The 23,158-nt window shown below is 50.6% G+C and overlaps 1 protein-coding gene across 7 annotated transcripts in view; it reads right to left on the bottom strand.

Annotated features, from left to right (window-relative positions):
- LOC119695732 (transcription factor 4-like) overlaps positions 1 to 22,893 on the bottom strand; it is a 42,435-nt gene extending 19,542 nt beyond the window's left edge. The window contains exons 1-3 of one of the 7 annotated variants that reach the window (XM_038124746.1): positions 22,251 to 22,893; positions 20,681 to 20,772; positions 18,992 to 19,064 (exon numbers count right to left, since the gene is read on the bottom strand). In XM_038124746.1, coding sequence (XP_037980674.1) covers positions 18,992 to 19,064; positions 20,681 to 20,752 — 145 coding nt within the window. In that variant the 5' untranslated portion in view covers positions 20,753 to 20,772; positions 22,251 to 22,893. The other 6 variants (XM_038124745.1, XM_038124743.1, XM_038124744.1 and 3 more) reach the window with 6 other exon arrangements.
- Positions 22,894 to 23,158: the final 265 nt, after the last annotated feature.

Genomic DNA, 23,158 nt, shown 5'->3' with positions numbered 1-23,158 from the left:
CTAGTCCAGGCTCTTATTCACATCTGTTTAAGGTTGGAACGTCTCCAAGCAGTCTGACGTTCCCGCAGGAGGAAAAGCAGGATCGGATTGGAAAGGGAGCCGGGTCCAAGACAAGCCTGCCCGTGCCAAGGACTGTGGATCCTCTCTGTCACCACGAGGCTCCAGGGCCAGTCCTGCGAGCAGGGAGTTCGGTGTGACCTCCCTGACCCAGCAGCGTGGGGACAGCCATGTCACCTCGCCTGACCTCATCCTGTGGCTGCTGCCAGTGCAGCCACAGCCGGAGGCATCACAGGAAGGATTGAGGGAATGTCACCTTTGCATTCCAGGGATCCAGGGGCAGCCACAGCTGCTCTGGGCACCCTGTGCCAGGGCCTCACAATCCCAGTGTCCCCTGTGGCGGTGGGAGCCATTCCCTGTGTCCTGTCTCGAGCTCCCCTGGAGCCCCTCCGGGCCCTGGCAGGGGCTCTGAGCTCTCCCTGGATCCCTCCCTTCTCCAGGTGGGCACCCCCAGCGTTTCCAGGCTGGCTCCGGAGTGCCCAGGAGCAGATGTTGCACTCTCCTGCTCCCCAGGGCTTGCGCCTGGGAGCAGTTCCAAAGGAATTGGCTGGACAGGATCCATTCCCACCCCATTCCACAGAACCGCTTCCCTTAGAGTAAACCCTGGGGAGATCCTGGCTCCTGCTCTTCCCAAAGCGTGGCTGGAAGCTGAACCCTTGGAAGCCCCTTCTCAATTCCAAAGGAAAGCAGGGAGCAGGAGGGATGGATTTGATTTTGCTGGCGAGCTCTAAATGCAAAGTCTCCAGTTCCTGTGAGATGCAAATCAGCTCTCAGCCATTCGCTGGGCTTTGCAGCCGGGTGGCACCAGAAATCAAAATTAGGTGAGAAAATCAATAAATTAGCAATTTCCCGGGATTTAACAATCCTGCCTTGATCATTCCCTCCAGCGTATCGGCCCCGGGTTTACATTTCCAGCCTTCCTGTCAAAAATAGACTTACACTACTCTAGCATTTCATGCTTCCAAGGTTTTTTCAAGGATGGCAAGAAACAACTCCCAGGGAGCGCTTCTGTCAATCAAAGGAGAAGGGAAAAAGTCAAGGAAAAGGAACAGCAAAGTCCTGCCCTGCAGGTGTCCAAGGCCAGGCTGGATGGGGCTCCTGGACAGTGTCCCTGTTCTTGGCGGGGATTGCAATGGGGTGATCATAAAATGCCTTCCATCCCACACCACTGCGCAGCTCCTGACACGAACAGGGCACTGCCTGATGAGACATCAGTGTCTGTGAGGCACTCCTGACCGGCTCGTGGCTCCCTTGGGCCATCCGAGACGCTGGCAGCACATTCCCAGGGAGGCCAGGCCCGTTGCACAGGGTCCCCAGGCATAAAGCCTCCCTTGTTGGATTCAGTTTGCTCCAGTCCCACCAGCACAGCTGCTGCTCCCAGTGACCAAACCATTTCTTGTTTGCTTCCCAGCAAAGAAATGCTTTTCTCCAGCACCACTCCAGCGCCCGGGCGGAAAACGGTGTGGAAAAGGAGAAGTGCTGGAGCACTTGGAGTGGTTTTATCCGGAGTTTAGCGGGTGAGTGCCGTGAATCCCAGGCTATTCAGCATTCCAGCAGCAGCAGCGGCAGCTGCAGCAGCCCGAGCCTCAAACGCCGCCCTCCCATTGCAGCTCATTTTATCCATTGTCCCTGCCGAGAGGAGCCACAGGAACATGTGCAGGGTTCCATAGGAAGTGGCAATGCCGGCTGATGAGAGCCATTCGGGATTTCAATGGCAACGGGGACTGGGAGGAGAGGCAATCACAGCCCACCTAACACAGCTCCACTCCAGGAACCTCAGCGTGGCCGGGGGAGGATCCGCAATGCCACCAAACTTCCTGCACTAACGGCAGCAAAACTCTTTATAGGACTGAGCACAAAATGAGAACCCCCCGGAGCAGCATTTCCTGTTCCTGCTGAAACCCCAGAGTCATGGCATGGCTTGGCTTCCCAGCGATGCCATCCACACTCCTCATTTCCCGCGTGCCACCTCTGCCCCAAACCCACCGTGTCTCCAGCCCCTCCCAGCTCCAAAGCCAGCGGGAACGCTGGTGCCCACGCTCCCTCCCTGCATGCCCGTGTTCCAGAGCCATGGTTAGTGCCAGCCCCCTTTGGGGTGAGCCGTGCCCGTGTCCCAGTGCCAGCCCCCTTTGGGGTGAGCCGTGCCCGTGTCCCAGAGGCAGCCCCAGGTCGGGTGAGCCGTGCCCGTGTCCCAGAGCCAGCCCCGGGTCAGGTGAGCTGTGCCCGGGTCGGGTGAGCCGTGCCCGTGTCCCAGAGCCAGCCCTGGGTTGGATGAGCTGTGCCCGGGTCGGGTGAGCCGTGCCCGTGTCCCAGAGCCAGCCCCGGGTCGGGTGAGCTGTCGGGATGAGCCGAGCGCAGCGATTCCTGCCCAACAATACCGGCTCTTTGTTTTCCCGGGCTCCCCAATCTGTCCATCCATCTGTTCTGCCTTGCTTTAGATTCCCGTTTTAAGCTCCTGGGGAAGGATTCTCCTCTTTGTTTCGGCTCTGCTCCCTCATGAGGAGGTTGGAGTTCAGACCCAGCCCACCCTGGCACCGATTCGCCAAATAAATAAATCAAGCCCCTGTTTTACTGGGATCCAACTTGTTTTCTCAGGAATCTGTGCCTCAATCTAAGGTAAAAAAGAACCACCAGGGATTCCCGGGAAGTGGTTAAAAAAGGGAAGCGAGCAAGATGGCTTGTCTTGGGCAAAGATGGAAAAACAAGGAGATTTTGCTTCCTGCTTTCCATTTCTGGACTCCCAAACTTTGGAGGCAAATGGCACACAGACAAAACGCCGCTTTGTGAAAAACAAGGATTTCCTCTTTGCTCCTTGCCCCACTCCTCCGTGGGACTGGAGCAGAGTTCGGAGGCAGCCGTGGAAAGCACAGGTTTCCTTTGCCCTGCTGCACACTGGGAATATCCTCAAATCCACAAAGGAAGAAGGTAAAGCACTCCCCAACAAACCCATTCCTTGATTTCCTCTTGGAATGATGGCTTGGAAAAAAAAGTCCCTCTTCAGGGGTCCATTCGTTCATTCTATTCTTTGCTGGATATTTTTTCCCAGTCTGTTTTCCTTCCTTGCCTCATCAAGCCGATCATAAACCACAAAAATAGCATTCCATGGGTACGGTAAAGCCATCAAATATGGCAAGAATGGGGAAGGATTAATTAATAGTTAATTAATTTTCCGAATGTGTCTCATGCATTCTGAATCAACAAGAGCTTTCCGTGGAACAGGAAATCTTCGGCATCTTCCTGGCTGGAGCCCGAGGGGAAGCCAAGGGTCTCTCAGTGTGGCCAGACAGGTTTGATGGCTCCACATGGATCTGTGTTATCCCACACACCCCAGAGGGGTTTTCCCTGTAAACTAAAAACTCCTCCTGCACCAGGAACTTTCCCACTGGAAACATTTATTATCCCAGTATTTTGTGCAGGAGGCCCTGCTCACACAGCACAGCCTTGTCTCACTAATCCCTGAGAGACAAAACCTACCAAACCCAGGATTTTATCCTGAAAAACATCAGGTGGCACAAAGTGAGTCAAAATTCACCCTAAGGTCTGGAATGAAAGCATCAGGAATTAAAACACACGGAGTGGCTGTCCAGTGGGTCACCTGTGCTTCTGTCCTCATCACATCCTTCCACTGTATTTTAAAGAAAACCAAGAAGATAAAGGCCAAATCTTTCTGAAATACATCTCCTAAATTAATTCCTGTTTGCTCTCAGGAGGTTCAGAGCAGGGAAAAGGAAGCAAAATTCTGCCTGATTCATTATTGCCATGACATGAATTACATGGAGAAGGCAAAAGCCAAGCAGGACCATGTCCCAGAGATGTTTTAATTGCTGATATAAAACTGTGACAGGGAGAGCAGCATTTTCCTTTCTTTTGAGGAAGTCTTTTCCTTGATAGGATCTCATTAAACATTGCTGGAAAAGAAAAACCTCCCATTTACAGGATAACATCTCCTCACGATTAAGGTCCTTCCAGGCTTGAAACATGAGCCACTATCCAAGAAAATATGGATATTTATCTCCTTCCTGCCATTAAAAAGTCCTGCAAGATTGCTGCAAACAGCAGGAAGCTTCCATGGAATGGGATCTGCAGCCCAGGATGGGGAAACTCCTCCTGGTGTCTGACCCGACCCTGCCCTGGCACGGCTCGAGGCCGTTTGTCCTGTGGCTTCCACCTGAGTGAAGATTCCCAGCCCTCACTGCTTCCACCCTGGAGCTGGGGGAGGAGGAAGGTGTGAAGCAGCTGGGGTCATCCTCCCAGCTTGTTCCAGCCGCTCTGGAATCTCTTCCTGGTTGACCGTGGTCACAGGTTGGACTCAATGACCTTGGAGGTCTTTTCCAACCTCAGCGATTCTGGGATTCTGTGATTCTCCAGACCAGGTCCCACAGCATTAAATGAAAATGGAATTTAATCTCCTACATGGATATGAAAAAAGACCAGTGGAAAAAACCCTCCTGGTGCTTTTAGTCCCTTTTCAAGAAGTTCTATCAAATAAATGTCTTTGGCCAACTCCATTAGGGAGCAATTAGACCTTAATGGCCGTCTAAATCCATTATCAGTGGACATTTAACCTTGCAATATTTAAAGATAATATTTAATTTGAGCAAATTAATGGGCTGCCTGTGAGACCAAAGCGATCTACTTAGGCTCTCTGGTTTTCCATCAGGGACATTTCCCTTTGGATAGTGTGACAAGAAGCTGGGAAAGTTGGTCCTCACGTTTGGAGTTCAAATAAACAACACGAGTTAAAACCAGAGCAAAATCTCAAACAAGCACCTGCTTTATCCTTCTTGCTGCTCCCATTATTTCCATATCCATCCACAGTTGTTCTTGATCCAGTCCAGAGACACCTTCCGCCATTCCAGGCTGCTCCAAGCCCTGTCCAGCCTGGCCTGGGACACTGCCAGGGATGCAGGGACAGCCACAGCTGCTCTGGGCACCCTGGGCCAGGGCCTGCCCACCCTCCCAGCCAGCAATTCCTGCCCAATATCCCATCTGGGCCTGCCCTCTGATAGAAGGAAGCCATTCCCCCTTGTCCTGGCACTCCAAACCCTTGTCCAAAGCTCCTCCCCAGCCCTGGAATTGTATCCCAAGGAAAGTGTGAACTGAACACAGATCTGAAAATTCCAGCTTAAGGAGGACATTTCCCTCTTCATTCCAAGGTTCTTGCCACTTCATTCCCAGAGGGACAGGAATGAGAGCAGGGAGCACCTTAAATCCATGTCTCTAGTGTAACTGCGTGCGATGCTTTCAGATGTCATCGCCGGCGTCTCTTTGAAGCCAAGTGACAACATCCAACGTCTGCACTATTTCAGTCCCCGGAGAACTTCCCTGATGGAAGCAAAGCCACGCTCATGGAAAAACCTGGGCAAGCTCCAGAAGCAGGTTGCCATCTCATTCCCACGTTGGAAGGTTAGAGGTGTTTCCTCTGCGAACCGGGCGCTTTAAATAGCGCTGACTTTGCGCGTCGGGCGCACCCGGTGCCACGGCGGCGGCGGAGAGGAGCTGGAGCCGCACGAGCGCCAGCCTGGCACGCGTCCACGGAATTTCGGCAAGTCACAGCCAACTCCTAGCGCTGCACACGCGTGGAATTCAGCGCGAGAGAGATCCTTCCTCTGGCACAGCCGGCGGAACTCGGCTCTGCTGGGAGTCATGGAATGGTTTGGCTTGGAAGGACCTTAAAGCCCGTCTAGTGCCACCCCTGCCACGGGCAGGGACACCTCCCATTGTCCCAGGGTGCTTCCAAGCCCCGTCCAAACTGCCAGGGATCCAGGGGCAGCCACAGCTGCTCTGGGCACCCTGGGCCAGGGCCTGCCCACCCTCACAGGGAACAATCCAACATCACTGAGGAGGAGCTCTGATGGTGGAGGGAAGCATTGGATGGACACCAAACCTTTGGAAGATCGGTTGCCATCAAGAAACCACCAAAACGCAGGAGCAAACTGAAACAAGTACAGTTGTGCCTTCACAAACCTTATTAATTTCAGGAATTCCAACCTCGAAACTAACACCAGCAATGAGGGAATGGTGCTTGTCCTTTGGCTCACCTCAGGAGAGCTCCTGAGGAGCCTCCTCTCTCCATCCTGGGAGAAGATAACTGGGGCTGAGTGCTGCTTGCAGCCTGGAGCTGTTCCCTGAATGTGGCCTCAGCGACACCGGCCCCTCACGCTTTTCCCCCTGGGCTCCGGGGTCAGGACGATCCTGCCCCACCCGGGAACGGGGGTGTAATTACACACTGCTCCTGTCAGAGTGGAGTCTGCAGCACATCGCTAATGTGTAAATGACTAAATAACTTAATTAGGTGAAATGAAGTGCACTTACAACCACAGATGCTTACGCCGGATCGGGATAATGTGGTGTGTGGGAATATATCCCTGCTTTTTTAAAGATGTTTATATTTAACAGTAGGCCAAGGAAATGAGGAACATGCACTGGTGAGAAGGATGGCAGGGAATTTTTTTTAAAGGGAAAAATGTTTACCACATCCTTACAAATTGATGGAGAAAACCATTTTCAAATCACTTCAAAATGCTGGAAGGAACCAATTTTCAATCCCTGCAAATATCCCAGTGAAATCCTAAGAGGAAGAGGAGCAAAAGTGGTTCTTCTGGGCAAGCTTAAATAAATAAATAAATAAGCAGCTTTCCTAGCTCACCTATGCCTGAGTGGATCACTGAGGTTGGATAAGCCCCCCAGGAACATGGCGTCCAACCACGGAGAGCAGAGTGCCACATCCAGCCATTCCTTGGAGACCCCCAGGAATGGGCACTCCAAACCTCCCAGGGCAGCCCCTCGCAAGGCCTGACCCTTTCCATGAAAAAGCGTCTCCTAGGGAAGTCGGCAGGAAAATTCCCTGTGTGGAGAGGAGCGCCTCGAGAGCACTTGGTGATTCAAACCGAGCTCTCCAGCTTTCCATGGAGCCTGACAAACGGAACGGGAGAAGCGCTGAAATCGCTCCCAGCCCTTCTACTCATCCATTCATCCATATTCATCCATATTCATCCTTCCCTCTCCCAATCCATGCTGGAGGTGAACGGAACACAACCACCAGCACGAGGAGGAGCTGAACGAGCCAAATTATGGCATGTGTGCTTGAAGGAGGCTTCAGCCAACGAAGCAACCAGGAAATGGGAGCTTTAATTTTCCATTGATGGATGAAAGGGAAGGATAGGAGGAAGTGCCTGCACAAGTGCCTATGGAGCTGCAGCACATCTCATTCCCAGAAAACAGCCTGGGGTAGCAGAAGGCTCCCTGCAGGGTTGGAACAAGGTGAGTGGTCAAGTCCCTCCCAACACAAACCATTCCAGGACTCAAGGAAAAGAAAGTCAAGGTTCCCAAGCAGCAGTGCCCAGATAGAATTTTCCATGTTATCTTTCCTGTATTTATTAATCAGCTGCCTCTAATGACAGAGAGAAGTAGCTGTTTGTTGGAATTCCAAGTGAGATGGACACCAAAAAATTCCTGAATCCAGGATTAGGCAGCGAGCTGCCCAAATTTTTGATGATTCCCTACAGAACCACCACTAAATGAGAAGTTTTTCCTGAAAGTCCTCTCAGGAAACGCAAAAGATCCCTTTTCAAGCCGGAAAAAGAAGTTGTCACAATGATTTTGGGAGAGCAAAATAGCTGGTGGATGGAAGGCAAATTTGGGACTGAGTCAAAAGTGTCGGAATAACGAGTTGGAATCTGTTGCTATTAGTCACTGCCTTGGAAGCAAATCCAAAGCTGCTAACGCTGGGGATGTTGAGGAGCACAGAGACTCCCTGCCACTTGGAAGGAATTTTCTAGGATGAGATGAAACGGTGAGGCAGCAAACACTCCCTCTCTTCAGGTGCAAAGGAGAATTGTACCTCGCAGGAAGGGGAGAGGAGGTGTTTGCCTCTCCCGGGAAGTGTCACCCTCGGAAGAGCCTCCATTTCACATCTCCTCCTTGGGAGCCAAGCGAAATCAATTAACTCTGCAACTGGAACCAATTAACCCTCGGAAAAGCACAACACCAAGCACAGTGGCAGTCTTTAATAAATGGGATAAATGCAATAAATCCATAAATAAGAACGGAGAACACCACGGGCTGGGGCTGCCGGGCTGTATCAGGTGGGCTCCTGATTCTTCAGAGGCAGCACAAGTGTTTGAGGGTCTAAAAACAAACACGGACTTCCACAAAATGGGGATTTCAGCGGCCCCGGGGGACGGTTGGGGTGGGATTGATCCCGTTCAACTCCAGCCACCTCAAAGCGGGGCCGCACTCCCCGAGCCGGCCGTACGAGCGGGATAAAGACAGATCCCTTGAAAGAGGCACCTTAAACCCTTATCTTCAAGGGAGATAAAGCTGCCTTATCTCCAGGGAGGCACCTCGATGCTTCCGCTCGATTCAGATGCCGCTGTTTGATCCAAGTTGCGGTAGGGAGATGGGTGCCATCTGTGACACGAGCCAGCAGCCCGGCCTCCCTTCCCTTCCCTTCCCTGGCTCCCCGCACAGCGGCCAGGAGCAGGAACAATGCTGTGCCTCCAATCCCTGCCTTCACTGTCAGCTCGCAGCTTGGAATCCACTCCTAGCCTTATTCAGCTTTTTTTTGCCCTTTTCCAACCGAATTCTGAGCCTGCTCGACAGATTATCCCGGTTTGCTCGCAATTGCCTCCTGAGCCGGGTCTTGCCGACAGCAACGGGCAAGGCAAGGGGCTTAAATCAGCAAAACATGGTTGGAAATATTATTACTAAAATTCCAAAGTGATTCCAGCGAACACACAGCACTGAGGAGCCTTCAGCATTCCCTGTGAGGGCTCCATCCCACCCCTCTGGACACCACCACGGGTTGATTTTTCCGGCGCTGAGCTGAATAAGAGGAAACAACTTTCTCTTCTAAAAAATAAAAAGGAATAAAGCTGCTTCTTTTATAATCCTGCACTTTCTATTTAAGCTCCTGCTCTTTTGGATTAAGGAAAGAACAACTCGCCATTAGGGCCTGCCCTGTTTATCAACATCACAATTGTGCCCGAGAGCCACAGGAATTATTTTACACTTCAAAAGATGCTAGAAACCAGTTTTATCTCTATTTAAAGTTTCAATATAATATTAAATATAACCCATCCTCCTCTTCTAATCAGATACTGTGGTTTGATGGCTACAAGCGCTTGCAGGGAGGGGGATTCCGGGAGCAGAAAAATGCAAATAAAAATTACTTTATCTGCTCAGTTTTGGCTTTCAGGGGTTTCAGTTCCTTCCTCCCCTCCTAAATGTTAAAAAAAGAACTTTTTCTGCACCTTAGACAAGACAAGAGAAGGTTGAAATTAAAGGGGCTGGAGCTGCAGCCTCAGTCCCATCCAGGCAAGCCCGTGGGCTGGACACAGGAGTATCCTTGGTTTTGGAATGTGTTTCAGCAGTGCCCCATCCCACACTCACAAAGCAATGGCAGAGCTTTCACCTCTGGCTTTGGGCTGAAAAAACCTCTATTTTGTCCCCAGTTTCGCCCCCCAAAGCCCGGATCTTGCCCCGCAGTGCTCAGATAATGAAAGGCTTTTCCCGTCCTAAATGAGTCACTTTGTATACGTGATCTAGAAATTGATTTTCGGTTTGACAATATTCTGGTGCTTCAGCTAAGCTGGGTGTGTGGCGACAAGGAAAAGGACAATCTAGCGATTCTCCGGGTAAAGGTTCCTGCCAGGGAAGCAGCACCTGCGCGAGGCGCAGAGCCGGCGAGCGGATAAAAGCCGAGCTGTGCCTTTCTGTCCTGATGCTGGCTATCCTTCCAGGTGAACTTCCTGCTCGGACAGCAGCACATTGCCAGGGTGTGCCGTGCGCTCCAGCCGCGGGCAGCATCGCTGCTCCGCACTGACCAAAGCTCTCAATCACAGCCGCACACCAGCACGGAGCGAACGCCGGCGCCGCGCCGCTGCTAATTGCCACGGCTCCATAAGGCAGAGATTCCAGGACGGGAAAACGAATCCATGGAGGAAAAACGGGGAAAATATACGGAACAGAAACAAAAAATATATGGGATAGAAATATGACCAAAAAATTTATGGAATATAAATGAGGACCTTAGGAGAGGGAAAAGCCCGATGTCCATTCGGTAATGTGCTGGTTCATAAATTAATGCTCTAATTTGTGGTGTTTACAAAAGAGCTAATTTTAGGAATGGGAATTTTCTTCTGTTTATCCAACAAGACCCAGGATTTCCTAAGTAAGTGGATGTTTCCGAAGAGTATAAAATCAACAAAAGGATTAGGGACAGAAAACCCGAGTGAAGCGACGCTTGCTGACAACTCCGACCCCGCTGAATAAAGAATGGCCTGGGCTCTGCTCGGGCCCTAACACATCATTTTGTGCACAATCCAAGGAAAAGCAGGAGGGCAAGGAACTCGGATGCTCCTGGGAATGAACCCAGGACATGCTGCTGTTGTCAGGCTCTCAGGCCACTTCCATCTCTGATGTTGGGTCTGCCTTACCAGGAGCGCAGCGGCCTCATGCCTGCTCCTCTCCCAAAATACCCGCTGTCACCTGTCCCTTAAAAACATGAGGAGAACGAGGCCGTGCCCTATGGAAGGGTCAGCAGAGACGGACCGCGCTCACAGGCATTCCCAAGTGCACCCAAACAGCCCCGTGCCACCGGAATTACAGCGCCTGGCTCTGTCCCAGCCTCTTCCCTGCCTGTCTTTGTTCCTGAAATCCCAAAGAAACAAGTCTGGTCTGTGTAATTTCATTAGATCCCAATATTTCAGCCTCTCCTCCGTCAGATCCACTCAAACAGGGACGCACCCAAGGAGCAGCACAGGAGCACCACGGAGGGAAGAGGAGAGTGAGGGAATTGATTTGGGTTTGCCAGCTTTGCTCCCTGGCTGGAAGTTTGTATTCCAGCCACAAACTTCCCGCCGAGGTTTGTCCTGGAAATGCTGCCGGACTCTTCAGCGCAGTGGCCCTGGCAGGTGCTCCCGCAGTCCAAGGCCATAATTCAATCAAGCCTTGGGCTGACGTCAGGAACAAAAACAACTCAAAGGCTGTTTGTGAACGGGCCCAGAACCCCTGAGATTCAATTAGAGCCTTGATATTCCATGGGGAATCTTATTTAGCTGGATTTAATATCACCAAAGCTTGGGAGCAGTTATTTATCAAATAGGTTGAGCGCATTTAAATGTACAGGCAATGGAACAGCACGTTGACCCCACAATCCCAAATTTTCAGGAAAACAGCACCAGGAGCCAGTCTGATTTTCAGATACAACAGCACAAAAAGAATTGAATCCCTGTTTTCTTAGGGGTTACATCCATGCCTAAGAACAAACCCAGGGATTTCTGTGGTTTGCCATTTGTGGACCCCTACGATTCCCCCGGCAGAATGCTGATCTCTGCGCCCATGATGTCCCAGAGGGTTTTGGTTTGGGTTTTTAACATACACTTCACTGGGATCACGGGGTGACACACACGTATAGGGTGGAGGATACACACACATATAGGGTGGAGGATACACACACATATAGGGTGGAGGATATAAATACATATAGGGTGGAGGATACACACACATATAGCATGGAGGATACACACACACATATAGGATGGAGGATACACACACATACAGGGTGGAGGATACACACACATATAGGGTGGAAGATACACATACACATATAGGATGGAGGATACACACACATATAGGGTGGAGGATATACACACACATATAGGATGGAGGATACACACATATAGGGTGGAGGATATACACACACATATAGGATGGAGGATACACACACATATAGCATGGAGGATACACACACACATATAGGATGGAGGATACACACATATAGGGTGGAGGATATACACATAGCATGGAGGACATACACACACATATAGGAAGGAGTGGGTAACACACACGTGACTAAGAGATGCACACACATGACAAAGGGACGCACATGTGTGACAAAGCCGGTGTCTGTACAGACACATCCATGTGACTAAGGGGACCGTACACACACACATGACAGAGCAGACTGCCACACACACACACACACACACGGCAAAGCGGGGTGTCACGCACACACATGACAAAGAAGGAGCCTGTCCGTTCCCACCCGCTCCCCAGCCCAGGGTGCCGCACACACACACAGCGCTGCCCTGCCATTGGGAAGCTGGGCACAGGGCAGGAAGGCCGGAGCTGCCGGGAATGCTGCCAGGAATGCCGCCTGCATCCTGCATGGCACCTGCCGCCGCTGCGAGCCCGGAGCCGGAGCCGCTTCCCCTCTCCCGGGAGCCTGGCTTCTGTGCTCCTGCTGGAGCCCCCGTGCCAGGGTCACCGCTGTGCCACAGAGCGGGCACGGCCCAGCAAACCCCGAGTAAAGGACACGGCACCCACGGGAGGGGACCCGAGCGTGCCCAGTCCCGAGAGCCAGCCCGGGCTGAGAGCATCGGCCGGATCCCGCAGCCCGGCAGCGCCGGCTCCAAGCTGGATGCACACCAGCACGGACAACAATGGGACGCAGCTACTACTGTCACTACTACCAGGAGTAGTCTTGAAAGATGTGGCGGCTGCCACAAAGCTCTCACACCAACAATGCACCCAGAATCCACCCAAATGATCCTATTTTTCCAGCCGCCTGGCTGGATGTAGCTCAGCTGCCTAGCATTTACCTTGGAGGAAGGAATAGACACTCCAACCTCTCTCCAGCTTTTCCTAATAGAGTTTCCTAGGAAAAGAAATTCCATAGCAGCCTTTAAAAAAAATTTAAGAATTAATTAAGAATCTGAGCATTCCAACCCTCTGAGCTGTCTAGCATTTACCTTGGAGGAAGGAATAGACACTCCAGCCTCTCTCCAGCTTTTCCTAATAGAGTTTCCTAGGAAAAGAAATTCCATAGCAGCCTTTAAAAAAAATTTAAGAATTAATTAAGAATTTGAGCATTCCAACCCTCTGCTTTGCCAGGAAGTTTTCCCTGCAAACAGCTCTGAGATGAAAATTTAGCAGGTGAGTGTCACCAGCCCAGGAATTTGTGCCCGAATTTCCGAAGGACACAGAGGTGAATTTTGGGCACAGGACACCTCCCAGACAATCAAAAATCAGTGGAGGACCCACCGCATCTCGATGCCACCGACTGAGGGGCAGCATCAGCTGCGGGAGGAAATTTGGCGACGACTTTTCCCAATAAATAACGGCAAACTCAATTATTGCAGGGAGCGGGATGGAGCGCTGTCATCCCTCCTGGCTGCCAAGGTGCAGCGGGAACTCCACGGAGCAGCCACTGGCAGATGGCACATCCTATTACATGTATGTTCATTTTCTGTGCTACATCACATGAAACATCCCCAGGTTATTCCAGCTTTTCTCCCTGATGTCCACCACCCTGGTATCTGGGAACGTTTTGGGAAGAGACCTTTCAGCCATAACGGCTCCTTCTAGAACTGCAGAGCTGTTGTTGGCTGATCGGAGCTGATTTAAATCCCGGCAGGATCAGCCCCTGAAAACCACAGGTCACCGGGGCCCTCCCTTTTTCCTGGGCTTTGCAGAGCCCCAGATTTCCAGCTACAAGAAGTTTACCATGAGGAGTAAATGTTTGAGCTGTAAAGCTTCCAAAATGACTTTGTTTATCAGAGCAGATGAAGGAAAAAAAATGCTAAAGGAATCATTTGAAGCTCAAAGCAAAACTGTTTATAGGACAGCTTTTAGTGCTCCAAGATTCCAGAGAGATTTCAGCAATTAGCAGCATAAACTTCCATAACTTAATTCCATTCTATATGTGCACTGTTTAGTTGTTCCTGTGCTATTTAAGTTATTCCCCGTTACAATACCACAAAGAGATTTGCTGATCCTATAAAAAAACTTCGAGCAGCTTCTTCACAACATTCCTGGGATCCCAAAGCAGGGGTTTGAAATCCTTTGACTTCCTACATAAGGAAAATATCCAAATAACGCCCAAATTCTCTTTAAATAATTGGAGGTAGATTAAAAAAAAAAATCACTTTATTTTTGCAGTAGCAAAAAAAATAAATAGTGTAAGATGAAAATCTGGTGTTCCCAGGATTATCTGTGCCTATTTCACGTTTCTTGGGAATACAGGCCACAGAAGGCACTTTTGCCTCTGACAAAAATCCATATGAATTTGGGAGTGGCACGAGTACAAATCCAATGGGAAGAAGCCAAATTGTACCTCACATGTTTTTTTTTCCCCTGAGCAAGCCTTGTGCTCCCACTGAACTCCGAGCCAGGCCTGAGTCCCCTGGTTTAACAGATACACTTTGTTCCCAGATGCCTCAGATCCAGGGAATAATGTGAGCCACCATTCCTGTTCCTGCTAAACTTGGCAAGGGCAGGCAGAGCGTCCCCACACCAAGTGACATTTGGCTGCACGCGGGCCCGGAGCGGTTCAGTCGCTCCGACAGGGAATTCTGAATTATTAAATATATTCCAGAGCCCTGACAAGGTAGCACGGAAAGAGGATGACAAAAAGCACCTCTCCATTGTCCGAGGGGAAGGAGCGAGCTGGGTTTATGGGTTTCATTCCCGGGACAGGCCCCCAGCTCCCAGACTGAACTATCTGCGGGACCGAGGGCGGCGGCGGAGCGTCCTTTGCAGGCCACGCTCCGCTTGCTCCCGCGAGTAAGATCCAGGATTTCTGCTCTGCAACTCAGCATCCCGCTCCTCCTCCAAGCGTGCTCCGGGCTGGCTCGGGCCACTTCCAAATCCCAGAGCGTGGCTCCCTCGCTGCCCCCACGGAAGTGGCTGGGATCGGGCTGGGAGGGGAGGAGGATCCCGAGTAAACATAGCTGCGAGGATGGGAGGTAACAGCATTCCTCTTCTCCTCAATCATAATTACGAAACATTAGCCACGGAAAATAGGGAAGGAGCAGCTTTTGCGGAGCTGCGGAGAAGGGAAAAGCAGGGAAAAGCCAGGAGGAACACGACCCGGGCAGGCTCCTGAGCCCTGAGCTGCCTGGCAAAGGTGGCGAGGCGGGGCGACACAGGCCGAGCCAACACCCAAACTCCAGCATCCTTCTCCCTCTAAAAATGGGGGCTCCCCTTCGGAGCCACGCGTGGAACCGAGCAGCTCGGGGCCTGCTGCACTGCTTCCTTTCTAAAAGCAGGTTTTTACTCAAAAATCTCCCTTCTGGGGTTTTTTCCCCTCTTTTTCATTCTTTTGAATGGCATTTCTGCACGATAAGCCCCAAACACAGCCCTGGCTTCCCAAATACTCCCTGGCACACACGCCATTCCTGCTGAGAGCAGCGGGGTCCGTGCAGGCATCCCAGGTGTGCCTCACCTGAGCAGCTCCAAAACATCTTCCCAAGAAAGCCTCGATTTAATCCCTGTTTTTGATGATCAAACAATAATAACAAAATCCTGCAGCTTTCCCACCAGGCCACACTCCAAAACCAGACTGTACTTAAAAAAACCCCACAATATTTGTTATCATTTCCTCACCGAACATCCCGACTAAAAAACCAAGGAATTTAAACCGTGCTGGATTTGTGATTCCCTCGTTAGAGATGTATTAATTTGTTGCTCTAATGCAGGCCAAGCCCTAATCAAACTAATGGCAAAATGAAAAGCGAGGATTTAAATCCTTTAAAGGGACTTTGCTCGATTTGGTCAGGCAAAGATTGGAGATTTTTCCCTTTTTTCTGGGCCACCGGAATGGCCAATGATAAAAATTCCGCTTTCCTCTGATTCTGCTCCCACCCACACGCTATTCAAACAGCTACAGAGTGGGCAATCCAGAACAGATGCTCCCAAACGGAGGTAAAATTCCAGCCTTTAAATAGAAGGAGCAGAAACTGAACGGAATCAGGAAGATGTGGGCTTTGATTAACAGATAAAAAACCGAAATATGTCAAATGTGACAGACCCAGGGAATTCTTGGGGGAAAAGCTGCTTCAAAATCCGATCCCCAGCAATCATCTCTTCATTTTATAGTGCCTCACGCTCAAATGAGGATAAATTTCGGATAAATTTACTATGGGAGCGACGGCAAACTCCTCCCAAAATTTTAGTAGATGTGAGAAAATGAATTTTTTTTTGGCAACTGTCCTAAAAAAAGGGCAAACAAAGCAGGAAAAATAAAAAGCAACCCCCCACTTCAGCCCGATGAATGTGCATTGTTCAATTGAAGTAACAGCTATTAAATCACTTTCCAAATACGATCTAAATTGGAGGGAACTCCAGGGGAGTTTGCTTCCCAATCCCTCCAGTCTCCCCCAGTTCTCCCAGTGCGGGTCAGAGGCTCCAGCCTTGGTTCAGTGCCCTGTGCCGAACACCTGCAAACATCAAACAGAAACTCCTGGTCCTTTCCTGGGCTGACAAAAGCCTTTCATGTGAAAAATGCTCCCTGGGAATGTCACGGCTGGAGCTCAGGTTACATTCCTTTCTCCCTCGCAGCCCTCCCCGCTTTGGAACATGGGGAGAAGCCATGTTTGTGGAATTCAAGATTCAAAGGGAACGGGGCTTTACTTTCTTTTCCCTCGCACGTCGCAAATCACAACACGGCATCACGGATTAGCTGAGGAAAAAGCCACGGGGATGACTTTAAGCAGGAATTATTCCCACACTTCCTAAAGTCCACTTAGTTTCACTCCCCTGCTTGGGATTACTTTGAGGCGCCTGGTTTTTATTTTAATCTCCGTTTTCTCCCTTCTGTAAGAGAACTTCGGAGAATCTCCATAAATCTGTTTTTAAGGAGGAATATTTAAAGGTCAGCTCAAACTTCAGAGGGAGAACTTCCAGGAGGAAAACCAGGATCCAGCCCGCTGACTGCAATTCCCTGTTAGCCATCTGCATAATTAGAATAACAGACTATGTCCGCTATTATTCATGGAGCTGCCTTTAATCCTGCCACAGAAAGCATCTCTTGGAGCAGCAGCCAGGTATTCCCAGATCCAGTCCCAATTTCCTAAGCTGCTCACATCCCCGCCCAGCCAAACAATAGCCACCAACTCCATCCTCAGGCCGCGCAGCGGGAGCAGCGGGGGCAACGAGCCCCCAGCTTTTTGGGAAGCGCCGGGCACTGACTGCAAGATTCCCTGTCTAACAAGCAAGCAACAGACGGCGCAAGTGGGAAATTGCCTCGATTTTCCCTTCCAGAGACACCCTCTGCTGCCATTGTGCACGCAACCACCAACGCACGGCGCCCGCCGCTCCACCAAGCTTCTCCTCCATCCCATGCTCTGGCACCAGACACCGGTGCACCAGGGAATTCTCTGGGAATTCTGTCCCTGACAGAGTTCGGGTGTTGCTTTAAGTGGTCTTCATCTCCTTCTTCCTAACTTCCTGCAGCTCATTAAATCATCCTCCTGGCTACGTGAGGATGCGTCAAAATTCCTCCGATTCTTTCAGCTTGCAGGACAACAGAACACAATTTAATCACTCCCTGCTCCGATTTGTCCTCCTGATCCAAACGACTCCGGAGATGAGGTTTAGGAGGAATTATTAAATATAACTCTGGAGTCATTTGCTGTCAGCCCAAGTGGTGGTTGCTGCATGGACTGGGCTCTGAGCATGACAAATTGATTTGTCTGGCACAACCACTCCGCGCTCCTCTCCAGTGAAAACAAATAGAGTGGAGATTCTAGATCCGGCCTCATCGCTTCAAAAATTATGTCAGAAAAGGACAAAAACTGGGATGCAAACCTATAGCTCGTGTTTGGAAAGTTATCCCAGCCCAACAGCTAAATTCTGCAAGTTGCCATCTCTCGATATAAGCAAGTTTGGGAAGATAAAACAAACCCAGGTTGTTGTTTTGAAAGCCTAAATAGAATAAGAGGCACAGAATGAGTGCTGAGATGGAGGTTGATCTGAAAAAAAACAGACCAAACTTCCAAGCCGAAATCCTGCTCTGGAAATAAAAAGCTAAATGATGGCCCAGTGCATTTAATAAAATACTGACTAAAGAGGAGAGAAGCCTTGAACTGAGCAAACCTGCAAATATCAGGTATGAAAGTCTCTGCAAGGAGGGGTTTCTCCGTGGCTTTCCAGGGAAGCCTTGCCCAAATTCCCCACACAGAGCAGCAGCCGGGTACAACGCGCCGGCCGGTGTGCTGGCATGTGGAATTGCCTGGGAACTGAAAGCACCGCCACTCCCCACCTGTACATCGAGGCACGGACAAGCAACTGCATCCCAGAGCAAGGAAACGTGCAGTAGGGATCTTTGGGAGCTCTCATTTGTCAGGCACGTAAAAGCCTCTCTATAAACCTGAGTTGCCAGACAATTATTGTCCACACAGGGTGTACTGCAGAGAGCTCCGAGCCTGCTTTTGTCATCCCACTCCTGCTTTTAGGGAGCGCCGGAGATGCCCAGCAGCCCTACCACAGCCAGAGGAACAAATCATCCACCTAAATTTCAGGAAAGTCTTCCAAAACACTCTCACGTTTAAAAACAAAATGCCCTGGCTTTAAGCAGCAAGAGAAAGTCACTTGAATAATTAAATTCCCAAAAAATATTCCATCAGCAAACAGCCCTCTCTAATCCTAAAGACTTTTTTTTCCTGGTGTTTATTCTCGGATACTTGTTTTATTTGTTTAACTGCAACAGCCTCGATTCTGCTTCAATTCCAATGCACAAAATTAATTTGCACACAAGAGGTTTTGACTATCGTCCCCGACAGACAAAGAGAGGCTTTGGAATTGGAAATAAAAAATTCTCCAGGGCTCAAATCACTAAAAGAAAAAGATAAATCTACTGTAAAACTAGAACAATTTTAAGCAATGATTAAACCGAGGAGAAGTCCAGGGATTTTTAAAAAATCAGAAATGTGTGGCAATGCTCTAAAAACCTCCCAGGCTTGTGGAAATAACAATAATAATAATAATAATAAAAATCAGAATAAGAATAACCAGCGCTTAGGAATAATTCCGCTGCAATCCGAATGAATCTGCTCCCCACAAGAGATTAAAGCACCACAACAAAGGTAATGCCTATGGACAAATAAATCCCAACGTTTTCACTACAGATGGAACAAAAAACGGTACATACTTGAGCCAGTAAAATGTCCACTTGCCAAGGAAGTTGGTCCATTTTTCCCGCTGCTCACAGGAGGTGAAAACATCTAAAAAAAACAAAGAGGCATTACTAGTGCAAAACGAGCAATTCCCGAGTCCAGTGGCAGTCCAAAGTTCCTCGCACATTCCTTAGGAGTTTCTCTCCCCCGAACCGTCAGCCCCCACAGCCCTGCACAGGCGTCCGGATTCCTCGCAGCCCCCAGCGCCCCTCGGCACCAGCATCCCGCTTTTATCAGGCTCATTAGCTTCCCAAACAATCTGCCCTTGCCGGAGCCTTTGAGCCGTGCCGGTGCCCAGCAGCGTTCTCCAGCCTGGGGAGCGGGGCTCGCTCCCCTCTCCCCGCCGACAAAGGCGGAAAAAGTTGGGATGGGTCGCAACCTTGGTCATCAGCGTAGCAACGTCCATTTCCATCCCGCTCCAGGATTTGCCTGGCATGTGGGAACCCAAATAATAATAATGCAAAGTGCCACCTGCCCTAAATTCTCATTCCGTCTCTCCCACCGAGCAATTGGAAGCCAGGCTCGCTCCTCGCCCCCTCTCCCTCCCTCTCGCACTCCTCTCTCTCTTCCCAGCATTTATTTCGACCCTAATTGGTTTCTCCCTTCTCCGACGTGTCTAGTGGATAATACGCACCTTCCCTGAGTCAGAGCCTGCAAAAAGCCAAGGAACAAATGGGAAAAGTGCACCAACAAGCAGAGAGGGGGCTGCGAAGCTGCCGCAGGCTACGATTCCTGGCCAAACTTCCCCAAGCCATCCCTCAGAAGCCGAGGCTGGAGCAGCAGCACCAGCCTGGAGCACACAGGGGAGAGGGGGGGCTTGCTGGGCTTTAGGAGCAGACCTGCCTCTCCCAGCAAAAGCTCTTCCCCAAAATAAATAACTAAGTGGATAGAGATATTCCTGACATATTGGGGGGAAGGGAGGGGATGGGGATGGGGAGAGGAAGGAAGGGGCTGGAGGGGGAGGGGGAGCCTGACAAAACTAGACAAGTGCACGCGTCCGGCGCAACGTTCGGCCTCCAAACCAGCCCAGGGGGACAAAAATCCCTCTTTCCTTCGAAAATCACTCCCAAATCCTGCCTAGGGTGGCTAGGAGAAGGTTGGAGCAGTTTTAATGCCAGCAGAAGCCGTAGGAGATTTCAGGGAAAACTTTAAACTGAGACGGTCGTGGATTTCTTTGCACTTTCCATGTGCCAAAATCGAAACAAGGGAAGAACCGAAAGGAGAATATCAGCGAGTCATTAGCAATTAATTAGTTCATGTGCCAACAACGCTTGAAAATCGAAAGCACGATAAAAGTGCAATATTGGTATGATGGAATGATGAGAAATGGTCAGTTTTCGGGCGTTGCTTTTGGCAGGAATTATTTGAGCCGTCCGAGACATGAAACCAAGCTGCGAACGCGCCTGCATCTCCCATCACACACAATCAGAAAGGCTAAAAATACTCAGTTTGGATTTTTTTTTTAAGCGAAAAAAATATTGACCATGCTTCTAGCTGCTGATTAAAAATTGCCCAATGTACTTAGAGCACAGTTTGGGGTTGGTTTTGTTGCTTTAGGGGTTTTTTTGGCTGGATTTTTTTTTTTTTTTTTTTTTTTGTTAACAGAGCAGCTAGATTTTTTTTTTTTTTTACAGCTGTTGCTAATTTCCACCGTTGTTTCTTACCGCACTGAAATCCAGTAAATCACTCAGTTCTTTGTCCGTCCCTAAGGCAGCCATTCGCTGTTGGTGATGCATTTTAGCAAAATCACACAAACCTAGAAACATGGAAATAACCGCAATCAGAAATCCCGAGCCTTGCAGGAAACACAGTCGGATTTTGCTTTTTCAAGGGGGGTCGGGGAGTGGGTGGTTGAGAAGAAGAAGGGAGGGAAAAAAAGATGGAGGGGCAGAAAAAAAAAAAAAAACCAACAAAAAAACAACACCCAAAAACACAACAACAAGAGAAAAAAAAAAAAGCGATATTGTATTTCCAAAGAGGCGAGTCAAACCCGGCAACATCCACTCTTAAACCCAAATCCGGAGGAGAAAAAAAAAAGCAAAGCCTCTCTCCCGGAGCATCATTTATGCAACAGGAGGTTCAGCGAGGAATGAATGAGGATCCCAGAGAAGAAACTACAGCCATCCGCTCCCAACTTTTTCCCTTCTCCTTCTTCCACGCAAAGTAGCGTTTGGAGGCAGAAACGGCAAAGAGCGAGGAGGAAAAAAAGCCACGGCGAGATGCGAAGTGCAGGTTCCGGGGCCGGGGGGGGCAGCGGGGGACAATTAGCCCCGATTCCTAATTTGCGGAGAGGAGGGGGGGATAAGGCCGACAGCAACCCGGGAGCGGCTCGGGCCTGTGCGGAGGCAGCGCCCGGGGGGAGGGGAGCGAGCGAGGGAAGGGAAGAGGGAAGGGGCGCCGAGCCCAGCCCGGCGCGGCGGCCCCGAGCCCGGCGAGCCCCGGCGAGCCCCGGCGCCGCCTCCGTACCCGCCGCCGCCGCTCATGGAGCTCCGCGCCCGGCTCCCGCCCGCTCCCGCCGCACTTTCCCAAGGCTTCCACGTTGGATTCGCCCGGCTCGCGCACACACATGGCGAAGCGCGTTTATACGGGGCCGCGGACGCACGTGACGCGGGCGCTTGGCCGAAAGGAACAATATTTTTTTCCCCCTCGGATTACCCGTTCCCTCCGTCTTTTTATTTTTTATATTTGTTATCTATAATCCTGCTTTGTTTCGGTCGGCTTCCTCCCGCCTCCCGGCTCGATCCCAACGCCCGGCTTTCCCATTTTCCCAGAGCATCGCCGCAAACTTTGCAAAGCAGCCCCTTGGATTTACGCGCAAGTTTTTGGGGATGCTGCCAGCCCCCCGCTCCCCTCCCCTCGCCCTTCCTTCTTCCCTCATCCCCTCCGCCGCTTTTATTCCGCATTTTCTCCTCGCAGGCCGGACACCACTGAAAAGAACTCCTTGGAGTTCATTTTCCGGTAGGAAATAAAGCGGCGAGTCCCCGCGTCTGCACCTTGGTGTATCTCCCACACGTGTAGTTACATCCTATCTATGCAATGTATATACAATGTATAGATTTACACAGCCCGGAACTTGCACTTTCTTTTCTTTTCTTTCCTTTTTTTTTTTTTTTTTTTTTTTTTTTTTTTTTTTAAATAACACATCGGGATCGACAATTTCAATCAAAAAATAAAAATGAAAGAAAAAAAAAAAAAACACAGACAAGTTAGTCTAACAGCAAATTGGAACTTTACCTTAAATGGCCACAAATTTGTTCACAATATTCCAAGGGGGAAAAAAAAGGAACAAAAATAATCAAAATAAAAAGAGAGGAATCTTCTGCCAAAGTGCTTTATTGTCTCACACGTATGTGACCCTCCAAAACCACCAAAAAGTAGGGAAAGTGTCAGTCCTGCTCCGGGTTATTCCACAGCTTTACAGGCACACTACACCTGGCTTTGTTGGGATTTGGGGGGCCCGGCCACCGGCCACAAAAATAATATAAATTAGATTTTAAAAAATTTAAAAATTCAAAACCAAGGTAAAAAAAATAAAAAGGAAAAAAAGAAGGTCCGATAACTTTTGCCCTATTGTTTTTACAGACACATGGTGACGGGCTCGCAGCGCCGCGGCTCTCGGGGACTTGCCCCCTCCTTGTCCTTCCTTAAAAAAACCAAAACCAAAAAGCCCAAATCCCGAAAAAAACAGGCGACTCCCCCCTCGGGGGAGCGCGGGGCCGCCCGTTCCCCAACTTGGTCCAAGTTTAGAGCAGCGCCCGCCGCCTCCTCCGGCTCAGCAGCGCGGCCTCCCCCGCCGAGCCGCGGCCGATCGCATCCCGCCCGGGCAGCCGCATCGCCCGCCGCTCACATCCGGGCAATGCCCGCCGCCTTATAAGCGCCGCCGCCGCCGCTCGCAGACAATGACGAGGAGGAGGAGGAGGAGGAGGAGGAGGAGGAGGAGGAGGAGGGCGGGAGGAAGCGGGCGGGACGGCGCGGCGGGGCTCACAAGATGGAGGGACCCCGCCGCCCCTCGCTGCGCCCCTCGCGTGTTCCCGCGCCAGCCCGCGGCGACGGCGCCCGCCGCACGGCCGGGAGCGGGCCGGAGCGGCTGCGAGCCGGCAGCACGCCCGGGAGGGCTCCGGAGCACCCGGGAGAGTCTGCGG

The sequence above is a fragment of the Motacilla alba genome, chromosome Z (genome assembly GCF_015832195.1).
Source record: "Motacilla alba alba isolate MOTALB_02 chromosome Z, Motacilla_alba_V1.0_pri, whole genome shotgun sequence".
Taxonomy (NCBI): domain Eukaryota; kingdom Metazoa; phylum Chordata; class Aves; order Passeriformes; family Motacillidae; genus Motacilla; species Motacilla alba.
This window is presented reverse-complemented; position numbering and strand designations above follow the sequence as displayed.